At 56.4% G+C, this 15,858-nt stretch overlaps 1 protein-coding gene across 1 annotated transcript; it reads right to left on the reverse strand.

The window, feature by feature from the left end:
* Positions 1 to 2,279: 2,279 nt before the first annotated feature.
* Positions 2,280 to 5,374, reverse strand: OSM (oncostatin M). The gene is made up of 3 exons (XM_060029447.1): positions 5,341 to 5,374; positions 3,567 to 3,700; positions 2,280 to 2,944 (listed from the first exon to the last, which is right to left on the reverse strand). Exons 1-3 carry the CDS (start codon positions 5,372 to 5,374, stop codon positions 2,354 to 2,356), a joined length of 759 nt encoding a protein of 252 aa, XP_059885430.1. The 3' UTR covers positions 2,280 to 2,353.
* Between the last annotated feature and the right edge of the window lie 10,484 nt (positions 5,375 to 15,858).

Consider the following 15,858-nt stretch of genomic DNA (forward strand, 5'->3'; position numbering starts at 1 on the left):
TGTGGCAGGAGCCCGAGAGCAAGAGAGAGCCCATTGGGGGGCAGTAGAGACCCTTACTAAGTGCTTGGTAAACAGCCTGGAATATATTGGGCGCTTGTTGGTTGGGAGTAAGAGACCTGGAGTTCTAGCCCCAGCACTGCACTAACTCGCTCCGTGACATTGAGCAAGATGCTTCCCCTCTCTGGGCCTTTTTGATAAATCAGCAATGCTCTCACTCACTATATCCTCATCCTTGAATGCTCGGAGCCTTTGCCCTAGCTCTTCCTGCCACCTACAGGCTCCACCCCTTCTCCTGTGCGTCATTCAGTCCTCAGAGTAGACATCACCTCTTCCAGGCACCACACTGACAACCCACGTCACCTGACTCTCACTCTCTATTACATCACCGCTTTCTTTTGCCAAGCTCAAGCTCACACTGCAACCTCAGATGCTCCTGTTGGTTCTTTTGCTTGTCTGTTGTCTGTCTGCCCCCACACTTGGGAGCTCCGTGCCCCCGGGGACTCGTGAAATTGTCAGCAGAGTTACAGAGGCTGAAAGGTGACAGGAGGATGCTCCTGCCCTGGCATCTAACGGGCCTGAATTTAAAATGTGCCCGCCCCCAGTAAATTTGCTCTGAGGACTGAAACTCTCTGAGCCTCGGTCTTCTCATCTGCAAAGTGGGTTATATCTATTGCGGGGAGTCCCACACAGGGCTCTCTTCCACCCCATGTTAAGTCCTGTTCCCACCAGAAATGGGACTGATCCAGGTCACGTTCATCGGCTTCTGTGAGCCCTTCCTTTGTAGCCGCTGCCTCAGCATGTCATCAGCCTATAGATGACCCTTCCGAGGCGGGGCCCTGAGCATCCGGAGAGAGCCAGGTGGAATCCCTATCCACCCCGGGGCCCTTCAGGAAGCAGTTTCAAGCACCTACCAGGTTACAGGCCACATGTGAGGCAGGATCTATTATTATCTTGTCTGTGTCACACAACACACATCAGCACACATACCCCCAGCCAGACACCCACAAGGGCCCAGAGCAACCCATACACTCCATCCTTCCTCCCTCCCCTCTGGCTCCCAAACCCCAACACCCCTGGTCCCCAGCTTCTCAAGAGAGACCCATTCAGAAACAACAAACACCTTGTCTGCGTTTGAGATGCCCCACAGTCAGAGCCCCCAGCTGCCCCCAGCTGACTGGGGTGTGCGACTTCCCTTCCTGGATAGAGCAAGGACCCCCCAGCCCAGGCCCCAGGTGGTGGATGCTTGTGGCCTTACCACATAGGGACCCCCCCGCCAAGAGGCTCCCCCAAATCCTGTCCCACAAGGCAGCAGAGAGACACAGGGGCTTTAGAAACCAGGCAAGTTTTAAATATATGTTGGCACAATATTAACATTAAATACACATTATAAATAAGCCTTATAAATAGGAAACAGATAAAAACTGATTTAAAAAATCTATAAATTAGTCATGTCCCTCCAAGGAATTGGCCCAGCAGCTTCTGGGACCCCCTCCAGGAGGGCAATGGTTTCAGCATAAGAAAATACCACGATGTACCACCAGGGGGAGCAGCTAGCACCCAAGACCCAAGACCAGGCGCTTCCAGGTGCTAGCTAGGAGGTCTCTTCCAGAGAACTCAGTCTGTGCCCAGTGGCCATCTGTACTGCGTATCCCCATGTATGGAGAGAATTTGATATCCACCCTATGTCACAGAGTCCCAGCAACTGACAGGCAGAGAGGGCTGTACATGGCCCCCAAGCCCTTCGAATCACAAAGAGAAAACTGAGGTACAGAGAGGTAAAGTGGCCTTGCTGAGGCCACACAGCAAGTTAGGGACCAACCTTGGACCCCCCCAAATCAGTGCTCTTTCTAGTGCACTCTGCCCCATCACAGCTGCCTAAAGTGAGGTCATCCAGACATCCAGGGGTCTGGCCCGAGACGTGATGAGGCATAGGAGGCCAGCTCAGGCCCTGACCTCCCCGCCTTGGAACCAGGCCACTAGGGAAAGGAGGAAGTATGGGGGCAACGGCCCTGCAAGTCATGAGAGGGACAGTCCGGCAGGCCTCCGGGCAGCAGAGCAGGGGGTGGCAGCCAGTCTGGCCATGAGTCATCCTGTGTCATCAGACCCCTGAATCAATGGAAAGTTGGCCCCGTGTGGACCTGACCTGGCCACCCCACCAGACTGAGGAACTCAGGGCTGGGGGGCTCAACAGCCTGACCCTATGTCCCTAGCCCCGCCCAGAGGAGGTAGAGGGGCTGCACGGCTCCCACCCCTTAAAGTGCACTTCTGAGAGGCGGGGAACAGAGGGGAGCAGGATGGCAGGCCCTGGGGCTGCGCCATCCTGCAGAGTACCTGCTGACGTTTCACCCTAAGGCTACCGGGGAAGCTGTCCCCTCGGCATGAGTCTCCTGTCCCTCCGGAAGGGCCACGTCCTGCGGGCCCCCCCTCTGCAGGGCCTGGCGAGGGCTGTGTCTCCAGGGGCCCGGCAGGGGCTGTGTCTCCGGCTCCGGCTCCGGCTCCGGCTCCGGCTCCGGCTCCGGCTCTCCCCCCACTCCTGGAGGACCTGCCCCACAGAGTGCATGAAGCGGTGATAGCCATGCAGGAACCTGCAGCTCTTCAACTTGTGCTGGAAGGCGTCTGAGGGCGGTGTGGGCGGCGGCGTGGGCCCGGGGCCTGGCTGAGTGGGCTCAGGTGTCTCTGCCTCTGAGGAGCTGCGCAGCAGCTGGGACATGCAATGGATGTTACTCCTGAACCCGCGGATGTTCAGTCCCACCAACTGCTGGGCTTCAGGGAGGTCCTGATACAAAGCAGTCAGTCTGTGCAGGACGAGGCCCAGCGTGGCATTGAGGGTCTGCAGGAAGCCCTGTCTGCTGAGCCCCCGCAGGGCGTCCTCGCTGGGGAAAGCCCCGGGGCGCTCCCTGCAGTGCTCCTTCAGTCCTGGCGTGTCCAGGCCTTGGATACGGATCTGTGGGGAAAAGACAATGCAGGGGTGAGAGCTGGAGCTCCCACCACACACACACACACACACACACACACACACATGAACTTGCTCTGCTCAGCCTTGAACTGCTGGACCTCATGTACCCCCCCTTCCAATCCTCCCATTGTACAGATCCAGAAACTGAGGCCAAAGAGGGGCGAGGACTCCTGGATCACTGCAGGTGAGGTTAGAGGTATGCCAGGGAGCTGGAGGGGTGACCACACAGGTGGTGATTGTGGCATGAGGTGTGTCATTGGGGAGGTGACGGGAGGTGACATGAGCTCAGGAGGGTGGGACTGTTCACTGCTACATCCCGGTGCCTAGAACAAGGCCCGTGGTAGGTGTGCAGTGAGCACATGGGGCAAATGGACGAATGAGGCAATGGAGTTGGGGTTCACACTCCAGGCCCACTAAGCTGGGGGAGCTGCACTGCCTACTTGGTATCTCAGGGTTAGGCCTGGGATGTTCGCCGTGGCCCAGGAATAACGCGGAGGCTCGTTTTCCCCCCAGCCTCAGATTGAGTAGGGCTTGGGCCTGTCCTCTCTGGGACTCACTGCTGCCCTAACCCCACAGTTCTCTGAGATGCCCCCAGGGGCCGGTCACTCACATAGGGGTCCAGGAGCGTGCTGGTGTCCTGCATAAGGTCTGCCTGACGCCGGAGCTGCAGGAGGAGTTCATGGTACTTGCCCAAGCACTTGCTTGTGGCCGTCATGCTCAGGAACAGGAGTCCGAGGATCACACCTGGGGCAGAGAGGGGACATGTCACCTGCCTTAGTGAGGAAGCCACAGGTGGGTGCCTTTCAGAGAGGAGGTCACTCAAGCGGGCCTCAGAGGGCACAGCCCATCATCCCCAGCTTTTTGCCATTGGGGGCGGGGCTGGGCACGGTGCATGCACGGGGCTACCTGCTGGGACCTCCACCACCTTCCCAGCGAGTCACTGCCCAACACCCAAAACAGTGGTTGCAATTCACCAAGTAAGACTTTGAGAAGAGGTGGTAGGGCCTGGCTAGAGTCAAGCCTGCCAAACTCAGGAGCTGACCTGGGGTGGCCCAGGTGGGGCTGCTCCCTGCAAGTCCTCTGGGCTAAGGGGTGACCACTGCTGCAGGCCCTGAACCTGCTGTAACAGACCCCACCCCCCCACGCAGGTGCGCTCTGGAGGATTTTGCAGCCCAGGAGCAGCTAGACACCTTGATCTATGTCTGCAGAACCAGGAGAGGCTGCCTTTCCACCCAAAGTTTCCATCTGGAAAGGATACGTGAGACCATCTCGTCCATGCCCCCATTTGACTGACAGGAAAACCAAGGCTCCAAAGGAGAAGGGCTTGCTCGGGTCACCCAAGGCCAGCCCGTGACCCCATCTCTCAGGCCTCCCTCCTCTCTCCGTAAGTGGCCACTTTTGTCAGGCCCACCAGAGATGCTGTGAGCCAGAACATTCTGGGGGGCGGGTATAATTACCACTCCCCTGCCTCCCCCCACCCACCCACAAGGCCCTGGCAGCCATGTGGTCGGAAGGGCCTGTGGCGCAATGGCCCGGAAGGCAGTGACACCACCTTCCCTTCCTAAGAACTGTGGCCCCTTGGGGAAGATGCTGCTGGGGAGGCCAAGGGGCCAGGCGCCTAGGCACAATGACTACCAGGCAGCCCTCGCCGGCCCCCAGGTACCTGCTGCTGGGCTCGGGCAGGGGGGCTGGTGTGGGCACAGCGCACGTGGGACTAGGGTGCCTGCATGGGTGTGCGTCTAGATCTGTACGAGGCTCGAGGAAACAGCTGGCCACACACAACCGTTGTGTCCCATCCAGGGCAGGGGCCCCGGGCTGCATGTGGGGGTTCCCAGATTGGTGAGATTGAGGGTTCCAGATGACGTCACGTGACTCTGTGTGCATGTCATCCTGTGGGTGTGGCTATGTGCGCTGTGTGATTGTGTGGGCTCCAGGGCCCCCAGGCCCAGCTGACAGTGTCCATTCATCCCAGAGCCTCCAAATCGGGGCAAGAAGGAGGCTCCACAGCCCTTCCAGACATCACACCATGATGCTGCTCAGCTTCTGCGGCTTCCTCCTTTGCCCCAGCACATCTCCCACCTCCCACCTGCTTCCCTGGCTTCTCCCGCAGTGATCCCCTTCCTTCACTCCCTTGCTCCCAGAGTTGACTCTACATCACCCTCCCCGTGGAAGCCCCCTGGTAATATCCTTCTCTACCCTGTGAAGATGCTCTGTTCTCAGTGGATCCCTCTCTTTGCCTGACCCCCTGGCTCTCTCCCCTTCTCAGCATCCTCTGCCCGGCGCCTGGCCTCCCCTATTCCTGGAGGACAGAGGGTGCCCCTGCTCCCCGCTGGCACCCATGAGCACAGCAAGCAGGTGCTGGTGGGGAGGAAGGAAGTACTTACTGAGCAGTGTCCTCCGCATACACTGTGCCCGCATGCTGGGTGACCGAGCTCTGGCCTGCGCCTGCCGGGGGTGACACCTCCAGGCTTGGAGCCCTGCGGGCTGGCAGCCACTTTATGCCCGCCGGGAGGATTGGCCAACACCTCGTGAGGTGGGTGGGGAGGGGGAGGGGGGAGGGCAGGCCTTCTGGGAACATGACCCCAAAAACCAAAGTTTCCACAGGCGGCCAATGGGCGCTGGGTGCGGTGGCATGCCTGCTCCTCCTCCTGTTTTCTTCGAATTCGTTCTTCGAGGTCAGCCCCACGCCCAAGGATGATGCAAACCGCAGCCTCAGCCTTCCTGGGGTGAGCAGGGAGCAAGGGGGTCCATGCTCGCTGCAGGGGGCTGTGCCCGGGGTGGAGGGGAGAGTCCACCAGCTGGGCTCCTGGAGGGCGCACAGCCCAGTCCCAGCCCAGGAGCCATCGGCCTCACAGGCCTCTGTGGTTTGGGGCTGAAGGGAGCGAGACATCTTCCTTCTTGAGTGCCCTTCCCGCCCTCCTGCCCGGGCTGTTGGGACATCTGTGAGCGGAAACCACCGGGCTCTGGGCACAGAGCCAGACCCAGGCTGGCAGCCCCGAGATTGTGGTTCTGGCCCCAGGACCTGCATCCTCCAGTGGGGCTCTCAGCCATCTCCTTTCCCCCACCAGGCACCCCTCACATAACCAGCCTTCCCCATCCCAGGCCCATTGCCCACAGCCAGGCTCTTTTTCTATAGACAGGGCCCTCTAGGGAGAACCAGGCACTTGAGGCAAGAGAAACAGGAGATTAGGGTTCAAGCCCACTGACATGCTGTGTGATCCAAGGCAAGTCGCTTAACCTCTCTGGGCCTCAGAGCCCCACCCACCCACCGTAAAATGAGGATTCGAAAAGTATTTCCCAGCCACCTCACAGGGCTGCTGCAGTCATGGACATACAAGGCAAACGCCCTTTGAAGGCAAAAGGAAAGATGAAAGTCTGATTCTAAGTACTAGCTGTTGGGAGGTGGGGTGGGGGGCCGGAGGAGATGGGGAGTTGCTGCGGCGACCGTTGGGGACCAGGTTTCACTTTCTCTGAAAGATAGTGATCTTGAGTCAGTCCTCTGCTTCTCACAGATGAATGAAGGGGCCAGAGACAGCACCTCCCGAGCCAACCTGCTGCTTCAGCGCAGGATAAACTGAGGCCTAGGAGAGGGCAGATGAGGGGGTGGAGGGGCTGGCCCCGGCCTGCATGCCATGCCCGGCAGCCCCAGCACATCCAGCAGACCTGGACGAGGGTCCTTGGCCTGCACCCTGAGGAGCTCGGTGGGGAGGAGGATGTCAAAGGCTGAGGAGCCAGGGTGGGGCCCCTGAGGGCTGCCAGGGAGGCCTGAGCTGCTCAGGCCCTGTGGAGCCTGGACTAGGAAAGCCAAGGTGGCCAGAAGGAGGAGGGCCAGGCACGCTCCCACCCATCACCACCCCGGCACCCATCATCACCACCAAGGCCGTTCCCACCAGCCCTCCCCTCTGCAGACACACCCACATCGCTCATTTATGCAGTCAACAAACTTTCACTTGGCCGCGCGCTTTGCCAGGTGTTGAGGATCTAGCAGTGGGCAAAACCAGAGGCACCCCACCGCCAGGAGGCTTCTCCTCACCCCCACCCACTCCCTGGTGCCCAGCATGGTCCTCATCACACCGTTGCCACCCCTGAGGGCGGATTCTGCCACCCCTGAGGGTGGAATCCGCCACCCCAGTTCCGGATTCTCCTCCCAAGAACGTCACTTCCGCTCGATTTCTCATCTCGGTGCCCACCTCCAAGAGGCGGCTTCCTGGGGCCCCGGCCAGTCCGGGATCCTGCTTCATTTCACATCCCTGATCTCATCTTGCTACAGCCCTGGGAGGGAGAGCGGCCGGCAGGGATGCCTCAGCTCTCTTTAACGAGGAAACGGAAGCTCGGAGAAGCTCAGGGCCGGGCTCCAGGCAGGAGAGCCAGGTCTGGCTGGAGAGCTTCGTGCCCCTCTCAGGGGCTCCTTGCTGACCGACCTCCACAGTCGTGGGACAGCCCGGTGCTTTCACCCCTCGGTCCAGAAGCCATAAGATCTCCTCGGTTTAAAGAGGCCTCCAAGACCCAGAGACGTTGAGGTCGCCCCTCCTTCAGTTGCCCTTTGTAGAAATCTTTAAGAGGAGGGGGGCATTCAAACTAGGACTGTCACATCTGAAAGACCTCGCTCTGAGCACGAGGCTTTAAACTTATATATTAGTTTGCTTGGGCTGCCATAACCAAATGCCACAGACTGGGGGGCTTAAATGACAGAAAGGTATTTTCTCACAGTCCTGGAGCTAGAAGTCTGAGATCAAGGTGCCGGCGGGGTTGGTTTCATCCTAAGGCCTCTCTCCTTGGCTTGTAGACAGCCGCCTTTTCATGGTCTCTTCCCATGGTCACCCCTCTGTGTATGTCTGTCCTGATCTCTCCTTATAATGACACCAGTCATGTTGGAGTGGGGCCCACCCAATAGCCTCATTTGACCTCGATTACCTCTTTCAAGGCTCTATCTCCAAAGACAGTCACATTCTGTGGTGCTGGGGGTTGTGACCTCAACACACGAATTTGAGGGACACAATTCAGCCCCTAAAAGCTTGCAAGAAGAGGGCATGGTTGGAGGGCAGCAGGGAGCGGGGACACTGGCAGGGGGAACCCGGAGCTGGGTGGGACACTGGCAGGGGGAACCCGGAGCCGTGATGTGCAGGAGGGCGGGGAGTGCCCCCAAGGTGAGGAGGCCCCGCTCCCCATCCGAGCAAAGCGTGAGGGGAAGATGCGTCAGCGTTTCTGGTGAGGTCAGCGCCCGGTGACGTCCCTCTCGCCAGCAGGAAGGGCTTGCAACACGGCCCTGCCGGTATAAATAGGTTCCCCGACCACAGGGTCCGGGCTGTCCCCTCTTCCCAGGCCACGTCAGGCAGGTCCGCGTGATTCGGAGGGGAAGAGAGGCCCGGCTTGGTTCCTCAGAGCTGCTGCTTCCTTGCCTTTCCGGCCCACCCTCCGGCTGGGGAGCCCTCCATCTTTAAACGCAAGGACAGGATTCGGCATGGCCTGAGGGGCAGGCCAACACTGGAGCAGGGGGTCACTGGGCTGGATGCAGAGGCCAGCGGGGTGGGGGGCAGAGATCAACCCAGTTCTGGTCTCCATCTGCTTGTGGGCCCAGTGTTCCTGGCCCAGTCACACCCCCTTTCTGAGGCTCAGTTTCCCCTCTGTAGACTGAAGTGCCACAACTTAGTACTAAAGAGACAAAACAACCCAGGTTTTAAATGGGCAAGTGATTTGAACAGACATTTCTCCAAACCAGACACAAATGGCCAAGAAGTACCTGAAAAGATGATCAATATCATTAGGAATCCGGAAAATGCACATCAAAACTATGAGATGCCACTTCACCCCCACCAGGGCAGCTATAATCAGAGACAGACAATAAGAAGTGTTGGAGAGAACGTGGAGGAGTCGGATCCCTTGTGCACTGCTGGTGAGAATGGAAAAGGGTGCAGCCACTTTGGAAAAAATATGTCTCTTCCTCAAATGGTGAACATAGAAATGTCATACAACAAACAATTCCACTCCTGAGTATACACCCAAGAGAACTGAAATCATATGATCACACAAGAACTTGTGCACAATTGTTCACAGCGGCATTTATTCACAAAAGCCTGAATGTAGAAGCAACCCAACTGCCCATCAACAGAAAATGGATTTTAAAATGTGGTCTATCCATACAATAGAACATTATTCAGCCACAGAAAGGAATGAGGTACTGATGCATGCTATAATGTGGATGAACTTCAAAATCATCATGCTCAGTGAAAGAAGTTAGTCACAAAAGGCCACATAGAGACTCCCTGGCAGTCCAGTGGTTAAGACTCCACGCTTCTACTGCAAGGGGTGTGGGTTTGATCCCTGGTCAGTGAACTAAGATCCCATATGCCACACGGCGCGGCCAAAAAAAAAAATTGACGAAAGGCCACATAACATTCTGTTTATAGGCAATGTCCGGAATAGGTGACTCCATAGAGACAGAGAGTAGATTAGTGGTTGCCAGGGAGTGGGGGATCTGGGGAACAGGGGTAGTAGCTTATGCGTACGGGGTTTCTTTTGGGGGGATGAAAATGTTTTTGAACTAGATGACTGCACAGTCTTGTAAATATACTGAAAACCACTGAATTATACACTTTAATGCATTTGATGGTATGTGAATTGTATCTCAATTTTGAAAATGCAGGAGCAAATGCTGCCTTACTGGATGGTCAGTGTAATTCAGTGAAGAGTGCACGCCAGTGCCCGGCCCATAGCAAGTATCCGATGACCACTTATCCCTCCTGCCACTGGGGCAGATGAAGGTGCGCATTTGCTTATGTCACAGGGTGACTTTGAGGGCGGTTGGGAAACACGTGTTACATAAACACCGGGTGAGCAAGGATCTTCCAGGGCCCCCACGAGGTCACTGAGGTCACTGTCAGCTGGGGGGTCATTTGACTCAAGACCTGCCACAGTTCTTCTGGGACCTGGTATGTCCATGGGGATGAGACTCCATGCCCTCCCCTGCACCCAGTGGCTCCGCCCAGTTGGGTAACTGACTGGTCCTCCTTCCAGGGGCCTGAACACCTATTCAGGGAAGGGCAGAGGTGGGGGGGGAACTGGCTACTGTGCAGGAGCCTCACGCCAGCCATCGGCCCCCAGACCAGGCCCTGCCATGGCGAACCCCTAGGCCGAGAGGAAGGCAGGTGGGGGCTGATTCGTCTACTCTGAGGTGGGATAACCAGGAGCTGAGGGTGCAGACGGCCCCCACCCCCAGGCCACCCTCTCTGAGCCCAGGGGCCCCTCTGTAAGATTTGGGGACAGGCGAGATGACCACAAAGAACCCACAACCCTATAACGCCCCAGGGGTCCCATGGCAGCTCTAAACACTGAGATGGCTCTGTAAAGAAAAGAAAACCTAATCATTAAACTGGATCAGGAAGTCCAATGGAGTTCTGACTTTTCTCATAATGACAACATACGACGCCTATTTTGAAACATATTCTTTTTTGTTTTTAAATAAATTTATTTTTGGCTGTGTTGGGTCTTTGTTGCTGTGCACGGGCTTTCTCTAGTTGCAGCGAGCGGGGGCTACTCTTCGTTGCGGTGCACAGGCTTCTCATTGCGGTGGCTTCTCTTGTTGCAGAGCACAGGATCTAGGCGTGAGGGCTTCAGTAGTTGTGGCACGTAGGTTCAGTAGTTGTGGCTCGCAGGCTCTAGATCTCAGGCTCAGTAGTTGTGGCATGGGCTTAGTTGCTCCACGGCATGTGGGATCTTCCCCGGGCCAGGGATCAAACCCATGTCCCCTGCATTGGCAGGCAGATTCTTAACCACTGCACCACCACGGAAGTCCCGAAACATCACATTCTTGCCAAAAATGTCTTGATGTCACAGGAACGTGCTGTCTGCCCAGTGGTGACATTCGAGACCATTTCTGCAGCTCTTCTGGGTGCCGGGCCCAGTTCTGGCCCTTTCACATGGGCCAGATCTCTGAATCCTCAAAACCTCCTAATGAGGCAGAAATCATGGTCTCCGCCCAGTACGTGGGGAAACTGAGGCCTGAGAGGTGGGGAACTTGGCGGAAGGTCACACAGCTGGGAGGGAGCAAAGGCTCAACAGAAACAAAAACCAGCGGCTCCCAGAGCCGGGAGAGGGGAGGTTGGCTCTCATGGGGGTGGCTGCCTGGGGAGGACTTGGCGACGGAGGTCAGTATTTCTGCAGGTTTGCAAAGACAACGTTGGTTTCATTGGCGGAAAGGCAGAAAAGAAATGCTACAAATTCCACGTTGAGAGAACTGCATGAGCTGATGGGCAAATAGGACCTCACTGGACCAGTTTAGAGAACAGCTGGTGTGGCTGGAAGTCGAACAGGGAGGGAGGAAAGCAAGGAGGGAGGGGAAAACCAAGCCACCACAAAACCACTTTGCTGCCATTGCAGCCCCTCCGGAGGGGCTTGTACAACACAGCTTGGTCCCATCCTCTTGCTCAAAACACTGCCTGGCTTCCTGTTGCCATTCAGATAAGGCCAAAGTCATCACCTCAGTCCCCCAGGCCCTGCCCACCTCCCCAGCCTCACCCAACAGCTCTCTAGCCCACCACTTTCTCTGACCTTCCTCAGCCCCACAGAGGAGCTGAGCTCTCACCCCAGGGCCTTTGCACATGCTGTACCCACTGCCTGAACACTCCACCTACTGAACTGCCATCAGACAACAAGTTTCAGTCCAAGCTTCACCTCTTCCAGTGACCTTCCTTTACCCCAGTCTGGTTCCTGCTCCCTGACCCCACCCCAGAGTACCACGTACCCGTCTCCGTAGCATTTTTCAGAATTGTAAACTCTTACAACTGTGGAGTTGTCTCCCCAGCCAGACTGTAAATTCCAAGAGGGTGCCTGTCTCCAGAGCACAGCACAGGCCCCAGAACGTAGTAGGTGCCCAATAAATCATTAGTGACCGGATGGATGCATGGCCATCTGCAGAAGCCCCAGGCTTCAGGGCCCCAGTGCAGCCCCATCCCATATCCAGTACACCTGCAGCCAGGCCTCTGAAATTGCAAGCCCACCTCGCTGCCAGGTGGGAACAGGCCCTCTTGGAGCCTTTCTCATGCCCTCTCCCCAAGGATATCAGAATCATATCACTCACAATACACCAAAGCATGTGATCTCTTTTTTCAGGAAGGCTCGACTTTAAAGACACTCACTTTTTCTTTTATGATGATTTTTCTAAAGCGAATTCAAAACCTATTCTTTAGCCACTGCAGATTTCAACACTTTCCTGGAGAAACAAACTGAAAAAGAAAAAGCCAAGGCATTTCTCCTGCTTCCTTTAAAGAATTCATTTCAGAACAAATTCTACATAAGCGGCACCTGACAGTCTCGTAGAAAGGGGCCGGTCTTCACTGGAGGAGACAATCCTACAGTCCCTCATTCAACCTGTATTTAATAAGTAACAGTGGCGGGGGGGGGGGGCACCAGGCCAGGTGCCAGGGATAAATCAGCAAGAAAGACAAGGCTAACCTACAGGAGGGTGAAGTTACCGTGAAGGATGAATAAACACACAGGCCGATATCCAGCACATGGAGGGGCTTGGAAGACCCATTTGCCAGGCTGCCCCTTTCTTGCCCCAGGAGGGGTCCAACCCAGCCTGGTCTTCGTGGTACCCCGGGGTTTAGCAATGCACCTGCGTCCTGAGCAGGTCCAATCAGAATCCTTCCCAGGAATAACGGCAGACCCAGGAGACACGCCTCCCTCACGTGGCTGGGGTTCCTGCGCTGGGACGTCACGAGGCGGGGGTGGGGTCCTGCCGAGTGGGCAAGAGGGTGGCTGGTGCAGCCAGGAAGGCCAAGGGATTTCCCTGAGTCCCTGGTCCCTGCAGAAAGCCAGGGCCAACCACATGGCAGGTCCCAACTACACAGGACGTGATGAGAGTCCCGTTTCTGCTAGTTGAGCCGGTTTCCCGGCACTTGCCATGGGGAGTCCTTAGTCCTCACAAGCATGAGGTTGGGGGCAGGAGGGGTGGAGGGCACGGAGGGAGGAAGTAGGATGGGCTGCGCCTGCTCTGGGTGCCAGCTGCAGACAAAGCTCAGAAGCTTTGATCAACAGAGAATGCAGCTGGAAGAAGATGGGGGAACAAGCCAGGGTCCTCATGGGGCTGTCTACAAATTGGGACACAGAGGCAGGACTCACTTGCAGGGATGCCGATTACTGGTCTGGAGGAAATGACCTGGGACAGGTGCTGGGAAGACTTGCTTTCTTCCTCTTCTTGTTCTTGGGGACACGCTAAGGAAACTCTGAGCATTTATCTTGATATGAAAAAACAAACCTCCTGCAGCTCCAAGGGGAGAAAAGGCCATCAAAGCTTGCTCTGTCCAAGGGCCAGCTGGTGGCCATTCAATGGGTGATGGGGTGTGACCAGCTGGCGCCAGGTCACCCTGTCCACAGACAAGTGTGTAAGGAAGAGAAGGGGGACAGTGTGTGGCATTAAACACAACTGCGGGGCATCCCCACAGTCAAGAAGGCAGAGTTTAACAGGCAAAATGTGGGAACCCAAATGTCCATCAACAGATAATGGATAAAAAAAGTGGTTATGTCCATACAATGGGATATGATTCAGCCATAAAAAGAATGAAGTACTGACACACACTCCCACCCAGATGCACTTCAAAGAACATCATGCTGAGTGAGAAGGCTGGACACCAAAAGTCACATATTAGATGATTCCATTTACAGGAAATGTCCAGAATACTGAAATCCATAAAGACAGATTGGTGACTGCCAGGGGTTGGGGGAGGGGAGTGGGAAGTGACAGCTAAGGGGTATAAGGTTTCCTCTTGGGGTGATGAAAATGTGTTGGGAACTAGAAAGAGGTGATGGTTGCATAACACTGTGAATGTACTAAATGCCACTGAGGTAGCTATTCACTTTTTTTTTTTTTGGCCGTGCTGCGCAATCATGCCCCAACCAGGAATCGAACCCTGTGCTCCCTGCAGTGGGAGCGCAGAGTTTTAACCACTGGATTGCCAGGGAAGTCCCACTATTCACTTTTAAATGGTCAACTTTATATTATGTGAATTTCACTTCAATTAAATAAAAATTTAAGGCAGAGTTAAGAACACGACTCCAGGAAAACCAAGAGGCTGGGAAGCAGGAAGTCGACTCCAAAGGGGCTGGAGAGTCAGAGGGTCTCCCACAGCCCCTCCTGTGTTATTGCCCAGTGAGCACCTGTGCATGGGCTTTTTTTTTTTTTTAAATAAATGTATTTATTCATTTATTTTTGGTTGGGTCTTCGTTGCTGCACACGGGCTCTCTCTAGTTGCAGCCGGGGGGGCTACTCTTCGTTGTGGTGCGTGGGCTTCTCGTTGCAGTGGCTTCTCTTGTTGCAGAGCATGGGCTCTAGGCACACGGGCTTCAGTAGTTGCGGCACATGGGCTCAGTAGTTATGGCTCACGGGCTCTAGAGCACAGGCTCAGTAGTTGTGGTACACGGGCTTAGTTGCTCCACAGCATGTGGGATCTTCCCGGACCAGGGCTCGAACGTGTGTCCCCTGCACTGGCAGGAGGATTCTTAACCACTGCGCCACCAGGGAAGTCCCTGTGCATGGGCTCTTGTCAACTTAGAAAAGGCACACCTAAATTTAAAAGGCCAGGGTATGCCAGCTCAGGACAGGGCCTGGAAGCTGCCTGGAGTGGAGGCTCCTGGTGTGAGGAGAGAGCAAGCATAGGTGAGACACTGGAGGGGGAGGGGGGCCAGGGGTGGGGTGGGGGTGGGGGTGCTGGTCTCAAAGGCAGAGCAGGGGGGCTGCGGAAGGCTGGAGACAGGGGAGGGAGGGAGCACACTAGTGCTGGGGAAAATATGCTTCTGCAGCCAGAGGAGAGGGAGACCCAAGCAGGGAGACCAGCGGGAGGTCTGGGGTGGCCACACAGGCAAGGACAACCGTGGGCTGACTCAGCTGGGAAATGGGGGGTGCTGGGCTGCAGAGGGCACTGGGGCTGGGTCACTGCAGAGAGCTCAGGCTGAGGGGCATATGCACAGGGGGACAGAAAGCAGGGCTAGGCTCCCTTTGGGCTGTAGACAGAAGAGGGACAGAGAAGTGGGCAGAGAGGGAAGAGGGAGACGGGAGAGGCTGGGGGGAAGGCGGCCAGGGGCGGAGGGCAGTGGTGAAGAGGTAGGGCTTGGGGGGCTGGGCAGCACAGCCCACCACTCCCCAGGGGACGGCAGGGAGCTGGGCCTTCTGCTATCAGGGAGAGGGAGAGCAGGGGGCCCTGAGGGAAGTGGGTCCCCAGAAGGAAAGTGGACAAGAGGGTGTACACGGGCACAGGTGTGAATGTGAAAACAAAAGATGCAGACGTGTGCACGCACACGTGGACATAGAAAAACTGCCCCAGCCACAGACAAAAACAGACACACAGAAATACATGCCACAAATGCTCACACACAGGCATAGATGCACACACCAGCCACACATACACAGGACACATGCAGACACGGAGCCAGGCACACAGCTGATGTTTATAAGAAATTGGATGCATGCACAGCCACAGACATCCAGACCTCCGACATGGAGCCATAAGTACAAGGACACATGGACACTGAGACACACGGACACTGAGACACACGTGTAGACAGACACACATACACACACTTTCTGGCCAAAACAGACTTGCCTGTAGATGCCCATGAAGGCCTGCACACTGTGAATGCACACACCAGTGCAGCACACCCATCCATGTGGCACCGTGACCAACCCCCTGGGAAGGGAGCTCTGGGCACCCCCATTTAAGATACCCCTGGCTCGGGAACCCCAGCACCTGGGCCTGCCTGGGAAAGTGAGACACAAACCCCGCCTGCTGCCCAACGGGCTCACCCAGCCCAGCCCAGGGTCAGGGAGGAGGCAGGGCTATGCCTCACGTGCCCGCCGACACACCCATTGCCACGCACCCATTGCCACCAGCGGTAGACACTCAGTCACC

Source organism: Delphinus delphis, chromosome 13 (genome assembly GCF_949987515.2).
Source record: "Delphinus delphis chromosome 13, mDelDel1.2, whole genome shotgun sequence".
Classification (NCBI taxonomy): domain Eukaryota; kingdom Metazoa; phylum Chordata; class Mammalia; order Artiodactyla; family Delphinidae; genus Delphinus; species Delphinus delphis.